The sequence below is a fragment of the Anoplopoma fimbria genome, chromosome 15, assembly GCF_027596085.1.
Source record: "Anoplopoma fimbria isolate UVic2021 breed Golden Eagle Sablefish chromosome 15, Afim_UVic_2022, whole genome shotgun sequence".
Taxonomy (NCBI): domain Eukaryota; kingdom Metazoa; phylum Chordata; class Actinopteri; order Perciformes; family Anoplopomatidae; genus Anoplopoma; species Anoplopoma fimbria.
The window spans coordinates 9,020,266-9,037,583 of record NC_072463.1 but is presented as its reverse complement, the minus strand read 5'-3'; the positions used below and the strand labels follow the sequence as shown (position 1 = coordinate 9,037,583).

Below are 17,318 nucleotides of genomic sequence, written 5' to 3'. Positions count from 1 at the left end.
CATTGTATGGCAAAAGAAGTTTGTATAGTAGTTTGTCGAAGAAAACAGTCATAGTATAGTAGGATATTGAAAAGTAATAATATTGCATGCCATAAAAAATGTCACAGTATTGTATACTATAAAAAAATACTAAAAAAGTCATACCAATGTATGGCAAAAAAAGTAATATTTCAGTTTTTCTTGCACCAGACAAATAATTAAAAGTATAGTATATTTATTACATCTCCACTGCTACCCCAGTACTACACCCATTCACTGGACTATCTGTATCCATATTGTCAAAAGAGGAGATAGTAAGAAATTAGTTGAGAAATGCAGGAATTAGTTGAGAAATAGAGGAAAAAGGTACACTGAGCTTGTTTGGTGTATGGAACAAAAACAGGATAAATATTACAGATGCACAATTATCCTGGTGCTTCCTGGAGTCAACACACACTAAGTACCTGCCAATCTTACAATAAGAATACGATCCTCTCTGCGTGACACACTTAGTAAACGCCCTGTGACTTTTCTGTGCAAGCAGAGAGGAATCAAGAAAGACTCGTTTGTGATAGAGCTGACGTTTTTGTTTTTTTTAATGGTATTGGAAGTGAAGTTGTTTTCTCTAGTGAGGCAGGCTTCTATTAACTCCTTATCTCCCATCATGCCACACTGCACAATCTGCCTGAATAACGAGGAAAAACAATCCATCTTGATTTGGAAACAGTTTTATTAAAGATTCATTTCAAACAGAGTTTAAAGTTACATATGCGTGTGGTTATAAATACATTTTTTCACAAATGCTGGGTTTGTATTGGGATTTTTTTCTGCTTTGTCTTATGTCTTTTTTTATTTGATAAAACAGTTACTGCACTCTTGCCCAGTCTGTGTTATGAGTTTAGAAAATATGTACACTCAATGGCCAGTATATTAGGTCCACCTAGCTCAAACTACAACAGTCCTGCAATAAATCAGACCTTCGTGAAGTTTATGTTCAGTTTCCATTTGCCACTGTTTAAAGAGGCGTTGATTCAACTGTTGAACTTCATTGCATTGTACTGACAGGTGTTTCGATTATTTTATATGTCCCATTTTTATCAGAGTATCCCAATTTACTGCAGGACTATTGTATTAGACTGCATTAGTTTTAGATACGTGGACCTAAACAGCTGTTAACAATGTGAGTGTATTTGCACAAATACAATTTAAGGTTCACAATCTTTCAAGTATATATTTAAACAATAGTCAGGTTCATATGTACATTGCTTATTTACACAACTTTAAAATGCAGAACACCTTAATACTCTTTATCCAGACATTAGTGTACTCATCTTTTATACGAAGTATGCTAAATTTAAGATCTAACTCCATTCTAAGGAATAAGTAGTAGATGGGAGCGGTAACTTCACTTGTAATATTCCAGAGTCTAAAGACTACTACAGTACAAATTCAGCAGCTTGTTGAAGTGAATGTCATTCTAAAAGAAATGCTTTGTGCAGATGACAATGAAAAACCTGCAGCTCAACACTGAATGTGTGAAAAAGGTTTCATAGGAAAGAGCGTGAACTGCCATAAAAACCACGGGGCAATAAGGTTTTAGCTTAGACCGAGCTCCTGCATGAGCTCTGTATACGTTACCTCTTACCCCACGACTGAGACAGTCTGGTTCATTTCAGGTTATCTGGTAGAGTCTTGTATGGGTTGAGAATCCCCTTGGGGTCCAGCATGGCCTTGATGTTACCCATGAGAGCTACAGCCTGGCTGGGTTTGCTGTAGTAGATATAGTTCCTCTTCTTCAGGCCCAGTCCGTGCTCTGCACTGATGCTGCCGTGACAGCTGGCCGTCCACTCGTAGACAAAGGGCTCGATGGCAGCGAGAAGAGCGGGATCTTTGGCAGGAGAGGTGATGTTCAAGTGGAGGTTTCCATCTCCTGAAAAATACAGATGGAAAGATAAGTGAGTACAATTTGTAGTGAGGCATGTGTTTTTAGAGCGACTGTGGCTCAGAAGCTGGAACGAGATCAAGTCCATTTACCATGAGTAAACCACCTATATACACCACAACTCAGGTTTAAAAATTGAGATCAAGCTGTTGTACGTATGGGAAATCATATCTCATACTAGCAGGCCATTATTAGATAGAAAGACTCTCCATCCTCTGGTCTTACCTACGTGTCCGTATCCCACCACACTCTTGGCTCGGTCCCCCAGGTGCTCCCTCATGTCCGTCACCAGCTGGTAGATCCGCTCCACCGGAAGTGAGATATCATACTTGTAAGTGAAGCCGTCGTGAGTCAGCGCCTCTGTGACACGTTCACGCATCGACCACAGTGCCTAAAAAGGTGGAAAGGTAGATTACAATATCATTTTTAGACATAGTTAAGGCTAGAAATGGGTGTAGCTTGATTCTAGAGTCAACACCGAAGTATTCATTAAACAACTGATTCCTTAAGATATTGACAGGATTAAAAGTAATCTTCTTCATTATTCCATCACTGGCACTCAGACCGAAGGGTATTTATTCCTACTGAAGACAAACTCTTTTAATATATACAATTTTATTCATAGAAAGCCTATCATTTCCCAAAACAAATGGACATTGTAGTTTTTTTGTAGCAGACATTACTGGATCAAAATTAAATACTATATTTGTTGGGGACTATATTCAGCTGCAGGGGTTTTTGCAGTAGTATGTCTTTACAGTAGCTTTTTAATAGATGTTGCCCAACAATGCAGCCCATTAGCACAGAGGAATAAACTGTATAACGATTTGACTAAAAATAAACATTTGTTGGTTTGCTTTTTGTCTTTTCATGGGATTTGTTGTAGAATATAAAAAAGACTTATTCTAAAAAAAACAATTAGAAACAAGACCTTTATTTTTGAGTCTTCAGTTGCCACAGTCCCATCGGTGACCAATGATGATGTCATCGCCTCCTCTAGGAAATTGTGGAGTTTCTCCCCGTCATGTGTTGGGTCAGATCCAGATGTTTCTATGACAACGTAGAACGGACAATCTGCAAGATGGATGAAAGAGTTTGGCATGGGTGTTTTGTTAACTGCTTTATTCAAATATTTGCATATGTGTGTGTGTGTGTGTGTGTGTGTGTGTGTGTGTGTGTGTGTGTGTGTGTGTGTGTGTGTGTGTGTGTGTGTGTGTGTGTGTGTCTACCTGAGATGGGATTCGTTAGTTTGAGGTGCGTATTCAGCAGCCTCATACATTCACTGTCCAGGAACTCGTAGGCTGATAGAATTTCTCCCAGCATGCCTCTGCTGAGCTGAAATGTCTTCAGTAGCTGCTCAAACGTCTCACAGCCTAACAAGAATAAAAGAGAAAAAAAAAACCATCTATGGAAACAAACTAATTTATCAACTGGACTGTGACATCCTTTCCTTAACGTTCTGTAAGGTAGTTTGAGTGGTTGTAAAAGGAGAAGCAATGATAAAATCGTACCCAGAAAAACCACATTGACAGATTTGGGTTTCCGTGGACAAAGGATGGACACTGCAGTGATGACCCCCAGTGTTCCCTCTGACCCTATGAAGAGCTGTTTGAGGTCATATCCTGTATTATCTTTACGCAGTGTGGCCAAGCAATCCAGCACTTGCCCATCTGCCAACACCTGTACAAGCCACATACATATAAAAGACAAACATTAGCTCAGTGCTGTTAGCCTTCATCTTTTTTAATACAGTACTTTTTGGTTAGTTCCTCATTTATTTATTCCACTCACCACCTCCAGACCCAGCACAGTCCCGTGTAAGGAACCATATCGCAGCAGCCGGAGTCCTCCTGCATTCGTTGCCACGTTTCCCCCAATGTGACAACTGCCCTTTGCCCCCAGATCCAGTGGCATGATGTAATCTCTGTCCTCAAGGTAAACGGATAAACTCTCCAAGACACAACCTGCCTGACAGGTCAGAATGCCTGACAGATGGAGGAAATAATCCTTAAAGATTAGCCAAATATGCTGCAAGTACATAAACAAATATTTAAAAAGGCAGGCAGCTAACTTTTTGGTGAAGGCATTTTAAGACTTACTTACCAGAGATACTATCAAATGTGAGGATGTTGTTCATAAGAGCAGTGGAGAGGATGACCTCATCATAGACAGGCACGCTGCCTCCAACCAGCCCAGTGTTACCTCCTTGAGGGTTCACCGCCAGATTACGACCGTTACAATACCTACAGGAGGGAAAATACAACAACTTTAACCACCTTATACACCCCTTCACTAGTGTATTAGTCGTTCCATCCACTATTTGTTCTTTACTTGAGAATTTGAGAAACTTCCTCTGTTGTTTGAGGCCTCAGTAACACTTCACTGGAACCTGTGGAGGATATATGAAGAGAGAAATGAAAGATGAAAGACATTATCTGGGAATTGGTGTAACTTCTATCTTTAAGTGGAATGAGCTGAATTCATTTCTAGTCATGACCTCTCACTGACTTGAGCCAATCCACATTACTGGACTCCAGCAGGTCCGGGTCGGTGATGGCTCTGCCTGGTAGGATCTTCCTGAAGAAGGCTAAATCTTCCTGAGTTATTGTAGAGAAGGGCAGCCTGTCTGGGGCTGCAGCTGGGGACGGCTTGGACCCGTCTGCTGCAGAGTGCAGCTTTCGGCAGCAGACTCCAAACTGCCATGATGTAATGGGAGGAAATGAACCGCAGAGGTACCTAGGTGAAGGTCCAGCTGTGGGTGTTGATGAGAAGGTGCTATGGGGGCTGAGATGTCTGAGAGCTGTTCTCAGTCTTAATGCTCTCTGGAAAATCCCCATCATGACTGGAGTAAAGGCGAAAACAGGCTGCAGAAGAGACAGAATGAATCATCAACAAAGAAAATGGCACTCACTTCAGCTGATGTTCTTATTCTTATTTACCTGGTATGGAGTTGGGACTAGGTATGTGGAGCAGCTGGGTAAATGACTACTATAACTACCCTGTCCCTACTTATTTGTCAGCTTTGTAGCTAATGTTTGTTAGTTAACAAGTCACTGCAGTAATGTAGTCTCAAAGTACTTTCCTCCTGTAGAATATGAGTCCTTAGGCAACTTATTCATTAGCTGTCCACTCTAGAAGAACGGAGAGAAACCTGGTACCAACATGGACATCGAAATCGTCACATATTCATATAGAAAATTCAAGTTTCAGTTGCTCATCAGCACTTGACTTTGTGATATTTATTTTTGTTGTTTAAATATCACCAGTCCAATTTGAACAACCGGATTTTCGATTTGTATTCTTAGAACTGAAAAGGACAAATATAATTTGATAAACTTGCATAATGTTTGTTCGACACTTAGATTTTCTTTGTGAAGATAGATGTTTTAATGGATGTAGAATATCAAAAAGTCAGTGTTACTAAATACACAATTAGTTTAGTATGTTTTCAGTTACTTATAAGATTCAAATCATTATAGTCAGTCTGTGCGTTCATGGAGATGCCTGAAGAAAAAGCAAAAGGTATTTCTTACAGATGTGGACACAAATGGTATCAAAATATAGGTCATTAATGAATAATTCAGACAATACAAAAGCTATAAAAATGTTAGAGATATTCATCTGAAAGTGGGATTTCACATTTAAGACATTTCAGAAAAGACTATTTCAATCCACTTTTGCATTAAAACAGACACACACCACTGGCACAACATTTTATTGTGAAATTCAGTTTTTGCATTAGTCATGTACTAATGTATTGCCGTGCAGTGTGTCATGGTTGTGTTCTCTGTAACGTTACCACTGTTTTGTTATTGCAACCAGGGGAAGAAAATATAACTTGCAAGCCTCTACTCCATTAGCTTACTGTTTGACAAGGAATTAGCGAGCAATATGTCCATTTACTCACCATAAACGTCCGGCTAACAGCCCGAATCTTCCTGACCGAGTGTCCTCCTTCGTGTCATATCTCACTGCGAAATCTGTTACAAAGTTGAAGGGCAGCCTGGTTACTTAAGCATGCTTCAATGTTTACAGCTAGCAAGAACTCTGCAACTAGCATGCTATCGAGGGATTTACAGGGGAAGCGGGGTGAAAGGTCATGTGGTTGACAACGGACCAATGAGAAGCCTCCTTTGAGGTTGAACCAATAGCTGTGAGCCTTTCGTCACCGTTCAGCCAATGAAGACCGTGGAAAACAAAAGCCACTTCATTTCAGATTTAGAGAGAAATTACACACTTTTTACTTCACCACGAGGGATAATATGTCCCTTTCATGTGCTGCCTAATATTGTTTATTACTTTTAATATTTATTTTCCACAGGCAGTTTTCCTGGAATAGTATTGAATAGGATTTTAATTTAAAAATTAACAGAAATATGCCTGTGACATGAAAGTGATTAACCCTGACTCATCCTACACTGAGATTTAGTAAGAGTTATTACACAATATGAAAGTTTTTAATATTTCTGTCCAGTTCTCTATTTGTATTTTCATAAATGCTAGTTTGATTATAGTTTTTGATGTACATCACTTCCATCAGCCACACAGTGAATTATTAACCAAGAACTGATGGAAATAGATGTGAACATTGTCTTGCACCTGTCTTTAATACATCACTTATCCATACACATTCCATACATATACTATCTAACAAGACGTTTTTTTTTTCTGACAAAAGCACTGCTTGAGCAACAGCAGGTTTATGTGTAATATTGTTGACCTTCATTTGTTTCTTGTATACTGAGAGCTGCTGGAGCCAAATGTGTGCTCAAAGATCTTTGGAAGTTCAGCTCACCAAAGAGTAAATGAGAGATAAGCCATTCAAAATACATGCAAAATGATAAAATGTACCTATTTATTACCTTAGTTCCCACTTTAAATTATTAATGACTCCATGAGATCTTGTAAAAGATAAGCATTATAAATAAGAAAAAAATCATACAAAATGAATACAAATTAGATTTATTTAAAACAGACACAACTTCAGATTTCTCCTCATGCATTCTGTAAAGTACACAGCATGCAACACATTTTGTTTATTTATTAATTGTTCTCCGTCTCAGCCTACAGTATAAATGACTAAGTAATAATTAAATCCAGTTTTCAGTTACATTGTTCCTCCAGCTCATACTGTAAAGTTTCTGAATACAACTTCCAGCTCACATTGTGTTTAACAGAACAGTCTTCTGTGATCCAAGAAAGCCACAAGAGGGATAACACCGTAGAATACTGGGAATCCAGTCCAGAATTAGAAACTACTTCAGGCACTGGCAATACTTTCAGGGGTCATTACTGAGCAGATCTAAACTCAGTAGAACACTAGACCGCTAAAGTCTCAATTCAAAAACCTAGAGAAAAGAAGTCTTCTCAGTGTAACCACATCTGCATTCCAGCTGTTATTCATATGAGCCGTCTGGGTACGTACAGCGTGCAGTTGTCTCATGCTTCCGGCTTTAACATTAATGCTGACATGGCTAACAGAACACATAAGCAACTACCCAAATTGATTTAATCCTTAAACAAAATTATGATTGGGGATGGGAATCTACAAATGTATAAAAATTGAATCTCCTTGTGTCCTTGGCAGTATCTTGTCACAGTAGTAGCAGCAGCCCAGTGGTCCAACCATTATTTTTCTAACATTTCCCATCTTAGTATAAAATATCTCATATTATAGGTCTGCTTTTCCCAGTGCGTCGCAGCTGCTCTCCACAAATGTCTCCCAACCTCAGTGACATTTCCAACACGTTTTGTTAGACGCCGTTTGAAGGCCACCCAGACCCGAGATTTCAAGCTTGATGGCATTCAGCTCAGCAGCTGGAGTCTGCCCCGTCTCAGGGTGATTGTTGTGCTCTCTCAGGTTCACTGTTCTCGCAGTCAGAGCTGTTGTTGGTCGTACTCTGATATGAGCTTCTTGATGTGGGCCAGTTTGTTGTGCAGGTATTCACAGCGAGTCTTGTCCTGGTTGTAGTTGGGGTTGGACTAAAGGGACAAAATAAATAAAATACTTAATTATTTAACAGCAATAGAGAGGAGTGGAGTTGCCCCATGCAGCAATCTTGGGATAAATATATAAGACAATTCTTAAAGGAAGTTGTTACCTTTTTGATTTTGCGATACTCTTGAAGAATTTGATTACGAACCGTCTGCAAGAGAGGACTAGTGTTAATTTATGCAGGTAGACATTTTTATAACTTCCTTCACATTTGTTTTGTTAAATTTGTAAAAGTGTGCTAAATGTTGTAAAAATTGGGAAATGTGCCCTGTCTATGAAATACTCCACGGGATGCCTTTTATGGAATAACAATGTAGCATTACTGACATATTCATATTTGTGTGTTTTCTTTTCTTAATGACCATATGCTGACATTTCAGTGCCATAATATTGCAGTAAGAATTATAGCCTATGGTGCGCAATTTAATTTGACATTTTCAGAGTTGAATGGCAAACTGTGACACCAACACATACTCGTATTCAATTAAGGATTATGTGTTGTTACAAATCTACTCAGTGGGTTCTAAACGGTGATTATTTTGCGAACACATGTTTTATGTTCGACATTTGGTGCAACAACAGAGTTTATGCCAGAAGTGAATGGCTTTATCATTTAAGATTTTCATGAAATAAAGCCTGGAACATGCCTTGTATTTATGTGACTCGTGGTGTAGCCGTTTGAGCTGCGTGTCCAGCTCCATGAACTGTCGTGTCACTCCGTCAATACGAGCGTGTAGATCTCTGTACTCGCTGTACTCCGTGTTAAAGTCCTGCTTGTAGCTCTGTCTCTGGTCGTGATTGGAAATCACTGTGTACTTCCTGTGCAAAAAACATAATAATAGGGACACTTTGATCAGATCAGTAAAGAGAACCCACCAACAGAATACAGTGTTAACAACAGGCAGATGTTTAGTACTGCAAAAAAAAACAACACAAACCTGATAACTAAATCTTTTATCTAAAAATACTGTATTTTATTAATGTGTTACAGAAAAAAAAAGTTAACACGTTTGAACAGAAGCTTGACTGTATTTTGTGTCGAAGAACCAATTAAAGGTTTACTTACAATAGATAGTCTGCTTTGTCACTGTCCGCTTTGAGCACGCTAGAGTCAAACAGCATTTCATTTGGCTCTGAAAGAAAAAAGAAGCAATGTCAAACAATTTTAATATAGTGATTATTTGGCACGTAAAGTCACTAGTCAACAAGTAACAGCGCTCACCTATGCAGTACAAGGAGTCTTTATTGTTGGGATCCTCTGAACTGTGATCTTTTCTCCGTTCTTTCCTGTTTCTTAACCGATCCTTCTCCTTGACAAACAAAAAATAAATCCCAATTACAAATGCGTCACGTGAAATAGAAAAACCATAACTAAATAAAAAAAACTGGTTTTCTCACCTGATCTCTGTGTTTGTGTTTGCTCTTCTTCCTTTTGATTGTGTGTCTGTTCAGATCAGGCACTATCAGAGGGGACGGAGGGCGATCAGGGTTGGGTGGAGGGGGGTCTGACGCTGTAACTTCGGGTTCCTCCTCCGCACAGGGAGCTGGTTCTAGCCTCTTGGCCACTTCTGCTTCCCGCTGACAGACTGCCGACAAGGAGTCAAAAAGCTTCCGAGGATCAAGCGAGTCCTTTTTCCCGTCGTTCCCGGTCTCCTCCTTGACGACTTTATGAGCCGCTTGTTCAGCAGGCCTCACTCTTGGCTTGTCTCTGGACTTTTTGCCAGACAAGTGGGATATCCTGGGCTTCTTACTCGCCAAAGGGTCAGTGTATTCCTCTGGCAGGGAAGATTTTGGCCGGTGTGCTGGGGAGGAGTTGGGGGTGTCTCGTAGTGGACTGACCTGGGCCTCTGGGACGGTGAGGAGGTTTTGTTGTGGTTGAAACAGCCTCCTGAAAAGTTATAAGAAGGTGATAAATAAACAATTTTCATACAATATACACTTTTTTGTTTTGCATATACTATAATCATCTTCACAGTTCTTGAGATGATACGAACATGGAGACAAGTTTCTCATTTGTGTTACCTGACAAAGATTCGTTTAAGGAGCTGCTGGTCTCCTGAGCTGTAGCCTGGCCAGTCCCTCTGCAGCTCCTTATACAGACCGTCCTTAAGAACAAATGTGTTGTCTCTACTATTGAGCTGGCCAACCTGCACACAAATACGAAGACAAACACAAACATTAAGCAGGTGAGAAAAGACTCGATGCTCAGAGCACAAATTCATTTTCTTGATCTGTTGAAATTGTTTTCAGGGTGACAGTGTTTACAATTTTGTTACCCAACTGACAAAACATTCACACTTGATGTTTAGAAACATAACTAAAAAAGATGTGCAAAATGAAAGCCCCTCATAATGAGACCTGTATTTATTTGGCTACAGAGGAAAATGGATTACCTCCATCAGTTCAGAGTCCAGCATGTCTTTGTCTTTTGCCGTCAGTCCATCTTTCTGCAGCCTCAAGATGAGCTCAGGCCTCTTGTATGGCCTCAGAGCCAGCAGATGTGTTAATCTTTCCCTGAGCTGCCTCTCCTGCACCTCACCCACGCTCTTCCTGTTCGAAGCACAGGCCCCCTTCTTCGGCTTGGACACGCCAACTTGGACTCCCCTCTTAACGTTGCCGAGGAGAGACTGGGACTTGTCGGAGTGTCGGGGCTTTGTCAGGCTGGCCAGGGCAGGGGCCGGGGCTCGAACCGTTACCTTCTTGCCTGCGAGGAAGCATGAAATCTCACATCAAAATCAGCACTTGCTATATAAAGCAAAAATTTGGTGGCTGAGGTATCCATCATTAAAAAAGGTAAGTTACCTTTTGCTCTAGTTTCTGTTTTAGAAAGTGCCTAGGTTGAACATAAATCATAAACGTGTGATACTACCATTTTAAAAAACAAACAGAGGAAGAGAATTTAGAGCATCACCATATTTGTCAGACCTCATTTCACCTTTTCAGAAAGCCACATTTGGGTTACAAGCATTCACACAAGTCTCAGTGAGCAAACGCTGCCATCTAATTTAGGAAATAACCACACATATGCACAAACCTGTAGTGAGTGAGGAAGTGGTTCTTTTTGCACAGGCGTCCTCTGAACTCACGAAATCATCGAAACTAGTGTGTGTGTGTCTGTGTGTGTGTGTGTGTGTGTGTGTGTGTGTGTGTGTGTGTGTGTGTGTGTGTGTGTGTGTGTGTGTGTGTGTGTGTGTGCGTTCACTGCAACAAGATGACGTGACTAAAATATCTGTTTAGAAGGAAGTGGTTTGGTGGTTAGAAGAAAGACAGCGGTGACACTCAAAAAAAGAGCTAAATCACTGGTTTTATCGTGTGTATGTATATTTTAGTGAGCAAGTCGTCCAGAATACAGTCTCTGTAACTTCAGTATGTACATTATATGGGCATGTATGTGCTGTATAGAAGTATAGTCTAGTATAAAACAGATAAACAGGACAAAATACTGCAGAAGAAAACAAGACTGACTGTTACCATGTCATTGGTTACTATGCATGTTACTATGGCAACCAATGCAATATGGCTGACTGTATATTTTTTTTTATTTTTTATTTTTTTACAAATTTGTCTTCAGGCTGGTGTCTTATTCCTTAGCTGCTGTTATGTCTTGTATAACCAAGCAGATTGCACATGTGAGTGTTTTCTGTGTTTCCTACTCTGGAAGCGCCCGCCTTGTTTGATGACAATGGCTCCTCGGCTGCGTGTCTCCTCCTCAGCTTGAGCCATGCTCTGGCGAGCCTTATCGTACGAGTCATCCGTCGCGTTGACGGTCATCTTCTTCTGAATCACTCCGAGACATGACAGCTCCTCGGCAGAGCTGTGAGGATGGAGGACGGTGAGTAAAAACAGGGATCTGAAGGAGCTTTCAGCACTTCTTCTACACATTAGCTACATCAAATGCTAGATTGTTTGAATTAATCTTCTATCAGCTGGACTCCTTTACTACCAAATACACAACATCCCTCTGTAGTTTAATATCATTTTTCCCATGTGTTATTTTGGCAACAGCTCCAAAAGCTTTCTTTTGTATTTCTGCCCGGACTCAAGCAGCAGATTTGATGAATAACTCTTGGCATTTATCAAATTCACAACTCTACATTTCCAGACTTCCTAGACCTGTACAGTCAGGACTTCCTGGGTTTTCTGGCATTTAAAGAGTCTGACAGATAGATGTTACCAGCAGGGTGACTTTCACACAGCAGTAGGGGGGCACAGGCATTTTTAAAACATTGAAACTTGTTCAGGAGCTCAGTTAACTCGTAAACACATAATCACTGTGCACTAAACATGTTTTCAGCGCTCATGAGTTGGTTTTTTAATTCAACACATAACCCTCATGCACCATAAAATGTGTGATCTTCCCTATTTTTATGCATCACTGCTTTGCTGTTTGCTTTTAGAATTACATTTTCAACTGTTGCAAACTCATAATTTTCTTTAAGATCTAACTATCACAGATTGATTATAATCTAATCTATATTATGCTATAAATGTACATTTATTGTGAGTTTAAAATGGTTATTCGTTGTGTTTTACCAAGCGCCATGCTGTTGGAAGCAGTCAAAGCTTCCGTGCGGATTATCACGGGCGGTGTTCGTCAGGCCAAAGGTGAAAATCCTCAGTTCATCTCTATTCTCAGAGCAAGGGACGGTGATTCTCTGTGACACAAATCAGAGATAAACAGACAATTCAAAACAATTAGATTTAAAATCTTTAAAAATCATCATGCATTGGATGTAATTGTTGAGTAAGTAAATGTCAAAAGGTTGACCAGCTCCTCTTACCCCTTTGTTGCCGTTAAAACAGATAGTGGGACGGGAACACAAACCCTGAAGAAAAAGACAAATCATTGATTAAAGTCTGTCTCGGAGTCACCAGCAGACATGCAAATACAGACACACACACAGATCTGAGATCAGACCAGCAAAAGGAGCACGTAAAACATACAACATAAGAGGATGTTTTGTGGTCTGTTCTGCTTTTACAAGAGCTACATCTTCCTTCATTGTGGTTTCATTACTTCTACTGCTCAACTTGTTTACTTTCCTGCCTGTAAGCTGTTCTTCTTCATGTATGATAAGAGTAGAGTGTGACAGCGTTTTTTCTCGGTACTGGTTATTGTGACCACAAGCGATGCAGTAATTACACTTTTTATCTCTTGATACCAAGTACCAACCATTTCCCAAAATTGTTGTCAGTTAAATGCTAAAAAGTGATTGGAATCATTTCAATGTAAGGCCATGGATCGCTGAGGTGACTGAACTGGACTTAATTTACATATTCTGCATGCTTTAATGTTTTGTGCTTCTGACATGTATGTTTTTAGTGTCCAACAATGCAACATAATCTTGTCTCTAGTCCATGTTTCTATTTAACATAATTGTCCCTCATTTACTTGCTTTGTATGTGCTGTTTTATGAGCCTCTGTGTTCCAATGTCTTGATAGTTCTTGACTAAGTAGTACGAGGGTGTTCTATTTTTGTTAATGTTCTCTCTTCTTTTATTGTTTCTGCATGCTTTGTAAAAGGGTAAATAATGCATAACTTTGTAATGTTTTAGGGTGACTTTGTAACATCTATCCAGTGATGACAGATGAAAAAAAAAGCCTCTTAGCTAACATTTACAGAAATGTTTAAATAATGTGCATTGTCACTACCAAATAAACCAATAAATAAATAAACTCCAATTTGACACATTAAATGATGTTGTAGGCGACTACTACACATGTGGAAAAGTTGCATGAAGCCTTCAGTGGCCTCAATGTCACTTGAGTAAGTGTTGCTAGTGGCTGAAGACTACAAGTTTGAAAATGAAAAATGATTATGGGGTGTGAAGTTAGCAAGAAGTGAGCTCCTTATCTCTTTGTTGTTTTTGTTGTCGTCCATTGTGACAATTGCAAAGCTAAATTGGCTTCCAAAAAGAGCTGTATCTACTGTGGATTGCTCACATACCTGATCCCCTTATTAATATCTGTATCTACGCAGCTATTGATCAGATTGGTGCATCCCTAATGATGACGAATACTTCAGATTAGCCTCACACCAATTCCCGGTCCTACTTGAGAGCGTATTTTCCTCCTGAACACAGATTCATCGTTATACGTTTTTAAGCCAAATCATACTTTCTACTTTTTCCTCCCAGTGAAATGTACCCCTTTTGTATCCTGACACTTGTGCATGATGTGCCCTTTAAAATAAATTAAATTTGATATAAAGACGGCACTGTCTAAGGTCATCACGACCTGCTGCTAAAATACAGCAGCTTGTCACATGAGAATATGGAGAACAGGGTGAAAAAAAAAAAAAAACTATCATCTCCTACGGGGGAGAATTAGCCTGTAGGAAACTGAAGAAATGACACGTCTGCAGCTCGGGTGGAAACTATGTGATGATGACTAAAATCAAATTGACCTTTCAATGGAGAGGAGTTGTGAGTCCACCTGTTGATGAGTGCAGAGAGTGAGGGTGGCTGCCAGTAGTCGGTTTGGCCCGGCTTCATGTAGGGTGTTTTTTTTTTTTGTTGTCTCTGATATCAGTCCAAGTGGGTTATGAATAGCCACGCTTAAAGCTAAATAAATAAGCTAGATACATGCACGGCAACAGCATTGTACGCATGTTAGGACTGCGTTAGGTGTTTTCCACTACTTCCTGTCCATCTCATTACAAGAAAGTCTAGAGGTATGACGGGATCGGTGCACTTCTCACCTCTCATCATAAAAATCTGTGGCTGTCATTTTCTTCACCGAGGAGTTTCCTAACTGGGTTACTAGGAATTACTGAATAGAGGAAGTGTACATGACTGTTCTCTGCTAGGACTTCCTGCAGTGTCGGATTCTTTTGTGATTAAGTGGGTCACATGTTTGAATTTGAATCTGTCCATCTGTCCTCACAGAACCTACACTGTGGATATATAAAAAAATAAATAATTTGCATGCAACTCCATTCATGTTTAAAAAGAAAAAAGGAGAAGTGCTCTCTCTGATAAATGCAATCAAAATACCCTCCTACTACTACTACCCCCCCCCACACACACACACACACACACACACACACACACACACACAGCCTGTTTCCTTTCTTCTCTCCTGGACTGATTAACATTCATAATACTTGGCCGGCAGCTTGCTACGAGCATCACCACACAGGGAAAGGGTTTCCATACTGCATTATGCAACATGTATTTCAGTTTCACATCTTATAAGGAGGCTTGAGGGAGACAACAACCGAGGAACAGAGTGCTGAACTTCAGCTGGATTGCAAAATCACAAACCCGCCTTCCTCGCCTGTGTCCCCCCTCCCACTTGGTTTTTAAGTAAAGGTCCCCCTCGACTAGGTGGCAGAACAAGCCCAGCCCCTACTGTAAAGGAGAGATGTTTAAACTAAAGCCTACCTTGCTGTCTTCAAAGGAACCGATGGCTCTTGCCGCGCTGTCAGTGAGTTTGACATGAAAAACAGAGACGTTGCCGCGGTTGATTTGCCCGCTGGACAGTCCGTAACAATGGTTCTCCTTCAGCACCGACATCCCGCCGCAGACCTCCCCTACCGCCGGGGCTTTACTCCGGACCGAACAAACCCCGCAGTAAACAAACAAACATGGGCGAGGAGGTGCGGAGAGAAAGGCGACGCGGTTCCGTGTGGCTGCTCCTCCGCCGCGCGCTATTCTGGAGTAGATCGCGTTACGTCACGACGGCTGAGAGGATTTGATTGGCCGAGAGACATAAATAAACCGTGACGTAGGGCTTACGTAACCACTTCTACTTTTCCTGCCTCCCCTCTCATTATGTAAATTTTCTTTCTTTCACATGAAGGGAATTTCTTTGGTTTCATTGGGAAACAACAGGTCATTCATCTTTCTTTAGGTTTGGATACAATATATATTTAAAAAACAACAGGTCATTCATCTTTCTTTAGGTTTGGATACAATATATATTTACAAAAACACTATAAAAGCCTTGATAAAACAGATTTCATCCCTATATCTATCTATATATATAGGGCTGAAGCTAGGATTTAGAAATACAAAGGGCAATATAATTATATATAATTATAATATATATATATATATATATATATATATATATATATATATATATTATATATATATATATATAATTATATATATATATATATATAATTATATATAGGGCTGAAGCTAGGATTTAGAAATACAAAGGGCAATATAATGATATATATATATATATATATATATATATATATATATAGGGCTGAAGCTAGGATTTAGAAATACAAAGGTACAAAAGAAATACAAAAGAAATACAAAGGATAGGATTATCTTATACAATACAAAGGATAGGATTATTTTATATAGCTATATAAACTAGGATTTAGAAATACTAAGGTCAACATGAGTACCCACAATGCTCTAAAACAAAAAAACTAATAACAATAATAACTTTTCATATTAAGGACTGGCGCGGTGGTGGACTTGGATCTTTTACTCGCAAGTAGGCCTAACAAACAGCATTGTAGAAATATTCTGTTTCAAGTATAAGTCATTCATTTAAAATGTGTAAACCTAATAATAAAAATATATTTAGCAAAAGTTGTCATAATGTAAAATATCTTATTTCAGAATAACATACAGAATGTTATATCATTGGATTATAATTATTGATGCATTAATGTACCTATCACTCTAATGTGGCAGTTGGTACAGTTGAGGGTAATTCTCACTACATTATATACTGATGTGTAGTTTGATTTATAATATTACCGTTAACATTTATTTGTTGATTATATTGCAATCTTCAACTACTCATTTAAAAGATTTACAAGAAAACTCCCAGAAAACTTGAAGTCTGCACCAACTCTCAGTTTTTTTTTATCATTTCTGTTTGCCCCTGCCTTTTTTAGTTAAAGTTGGGACCATTCATTCATATCTTGCATTGTGTTGATTGTATTACCCTGTTTATTCTGTTCCTTACGAAAAACATCTTTTGAAACTAAATCTAACATGGTTTTAAAAAGTCTGTATCTGTTTGTGAATGTAAATTATTTATTTATTATGCCTGATGTTTGTAGGTGTTATTATTTGTCTGTACAGGATATTGCAACATAATTTGGATTAGGAGGCTCAGTTGGTTGTTTTTCTCAGTCTGTGCATCTCATATTGATATTGTGTGTTAAATATGTTTGGAAAGTCAGCACTAATTACAAACAGGGGGTGGACGGAGAGAGAAAACAAGTTAACTGGTATAAAACTCAACCTTAGGTTAAACACCAGATAATCATTTTTACATTAAAGTTACTGATTACCACAATGTTCTTTTCCATGCAAGAACTGCAATTAAAAAAGATTACACACAGGTGAGACACTGTTGCAAAAGACTCTCTGATGATGAGAGTGAACACAGATATAAATATAGTGAAGTTCACCACATCAGTA

The 17,318-nt window shown here is 39.2% G+C and overlaps 2 protein-coding genes across 3 annotated transcripts; both read right to left on the bottom strand.

Moving 5' to 3' along the window:
- Nucleotides 1–711: 711 nt before the first annotated feature.
- d2hgdh (D-2-hydroxyglutarate dehydrogenase) lies at nt 712–6,023 on the bottom strand. Of its 2 annotated transcripts, XM_054613989.1 has the most exons (10): nt 5,829–6,023; nt 4,419–4,785; nt 4,253–4,310; nt 4,025–4,164; nt 3,713–3,906; nt 3,433–3,601; nt 3,151–3,294; nt 2,853–2,995; nt 2,147–2,312; nt 712–1,909 (listed from the first exon to the last, which is right to left on the bottom strand). In XM_054613989.1, the coding sequence occupies exons 1-10, from the start codon at nt 5,829–5,831 to the stop codon at nt 1,647–1,649; spliced, it is 1,647 nt and encodes a 548-aa protein (XP_054469964.1). In that variant the 5' UTR covers nt 5,832–6,023; the 3' UTR covers nt 712–1,646. The 2 variants fall into 2 exon arrangements, with proteins under 2 accessions (XP_054469964.1, XP_054469965.1); XM_054613990.1 differs by lacking the exon at nt 5,829–6,023 and having other exon boundaries at nt 4,430–4,538.
- Nucleotides 6,024–6,902: 879 nt separating this feature from the next.
- On the bottom strand, nt 6,903–15,590 carry LOC129103419 (RNA polymerase II elongation factor ELL-like). The gene is made up of 12 exons (XM_054613889.1): nt 15,303–15,590; nt 12,698–12,742; nt 12,450–12,571; nt 11,570–11,730; nt 10,310–10,620; nt 9,939–10,063; nt 9,315–9,804; nt 9,139–9,226; nt 8,983–9,049; nt 8,564–8,735; nt 8,023–8,067; nt 6,903–7,903 (listed from the first exon to the last, which is right to left on the bottom strand). Exons 1-12 carry the CDS (start codon nt 15,432–15,434, stop codon nt 7,799–7,801), a joined length of 1,863 nt encoding a protein of 620 aa, XP_054469864.1. The 5' UTR covers nt 15,435–15,590; the 3' UTR covers nt 6,903–7,798.
- Nucleotides 15,591–17,318: the final 1,728 nt, after the last annotated feature.